Source organism: Cyprinodon variegatus, unplaced genomic scaffold, assembly GCF_000732505.1.
Source record: "Cyprinodon variegatus isolate N-32 unplaced genomic scaffold, C_variegatus-1.0 Scaffold1845, whole genome shotgun sequence".
NCBI classification, from domain to species: domain Eukaryota; kingdom Metazoa; phylum Chordata; class Actinopteri; order Cyprinodontiformes; family Cyprinodontidae; genus Cyprinodon; species Cyprinodon variegatus.
Window position 1 is genome coordinate 19659 of NW_015152298.1, and position 1629 is coordinate 21287.

Below are 1629 nucleotides of genomic sequence, written 5' to 3' on the forward strand. Positions count from 1 at the left end.
CCTCATCTGATTGGACTACAGCACCTAAATACCTTTTCTTTGGACTACAGAACCCCAGTCCTCCTCTGCTATCCTTCGGCTCCTACCAGAATCCATTTGGACTCAAACTCCCATAATGCCGTTCTCTTTGGGCTGAAGGACTCTGTTTGATTCCAGCCCTGATGTTAAATATCCCAGTCAATCTAAACTCCAATATCTGCACCTCTCTGCGGTCCGGCCTACAATAGTTTTCTACAGGACTACATTTCCCAGAGTTCAACGTTCCACATCCACCCATAGAGACTGGGTTCTGGATGGTTTACCTGCTTCATGAGGTCATGGGCCGGAGGGGAAGCAGTAAATATACCCATGCTAGGATGACCCGCCCAGCTGGGTCCAGAACTCTGAACTCCTTAGCTGGTCCTGCTGGTGGGCCGGGTCAGAGGATGTTTGACCCTCTGGGACCAGAGAGGGCTGCTGGTTTACCAACCTGCTGTAAAATAACATAAATTAGTTATTAATAAAATTCAACTATTGAAATAAATTCCTTATGAAAACTGGATTGTGACTCTGTCTGGTTTTGATCATCAGAACCTTCAGGATCACTGAAACCTCAGACATTAAACCTGAACCAGTGGATCATTGTCTCCCCCTGCTGGTTCAGAGAGTAATTACACCAACACTGGTCACCTGGATGATGTCATCAGGCTCTACATCAGATAAGATAAGATCATCAGATATTATGTTTTTATTATGCAGTGAAGCCTCTTCCTCCATCCTGCACCGTTACCATGGTAACCCTGCTGCTGATACTGGTCACCTGATCTTTGATCATCAGCAGACAGACTAATTCAGGTCTTGGTCAGTTCCTCTGTCCTGCTGTTTGGCTTTAGTTTTTGTTCCAGTATGAAATCATTGGTCTGTTTCTGTGGTTCTGTACCTCAGAGATGTTTCTGGTTCTGGTTCTGGACCTCAGTGATGCAGGGAAATCAATCACAGCCACAGGTTGATTCTCTGAACCGTTTATTCATAGAAACATGAAGAAAACATCCATAAAAAGTGATGCAAAAAAGGACGGTCAGTGATTCACCCTAACCCTCTGCTTTCTTTGGACATGCTGATTATTTACTGACTGGTTCAGAGAGAACAGCCTGTTTCTGAATACTCGACTACTGAAGAAATGAATAGGTAGAGCTTATCACAGGGATTATTTCCTCTGAAAGAGAACAATGCTGGGTGAGCAGATGAATCCCTGTCAGGTCAGCTGTGATGTTCCTACAGTGGAGGTTATTCAGACCTTTAGCTTCATTAAAAACTGCATGAAGATCCTCCTACCTGTGGACCAAAGGCAGCCTGAGCTCTGCCTGAGAATAAAACCATAGAAGAAGACAGAGGCAGTGGGTGGGAGGTGAGGGTCACCTGTTCTCCTTCAGATGGTTTAATATAGTATTCATGGAACCATCCTGATAACTGAGACTGACTGGACCAGAGCCAGGTGGATGTTCTACAGAACCAGAGGTGGAGAAAATAGAACCTCTGATATTTATGATCATTTTTATTCATCATAGAGATGGAAGAATTTATAGGATTCCACAGAAAACTGACTGGATGGCAGTGACTATGTAAACAGGAAGGGGTGTGGGGGTCCAT

General features: G+C 44.4%; 1 protein-coding gene across 1 annotated transcript in view; it reads right to left on the reverse strand.

The window, feature by feature from the left end:
* Window positions 1-351: 351 nt before the first annotated feature.
* Window positions 352-1629, reverse strand: part of tfr2 (transferrin receptor 2) — a 13178-nt gene continuing 11900 nt past the window's right edge. Inside the window, exons 18-19 of the mRNA XM_015404732.1 lie at window positions 1315-1343; window positions 352-469 (exon numbers count right to left, since the gene is read on the reverse strand). Coding sequence (XP_015260218.1) covers window positions 352-469; window positions 1315-1343 — 147 coding nt within the window. The remainder of the gene's footprint in view (window positions 470-1314; window positions 1344-1629) is intronic.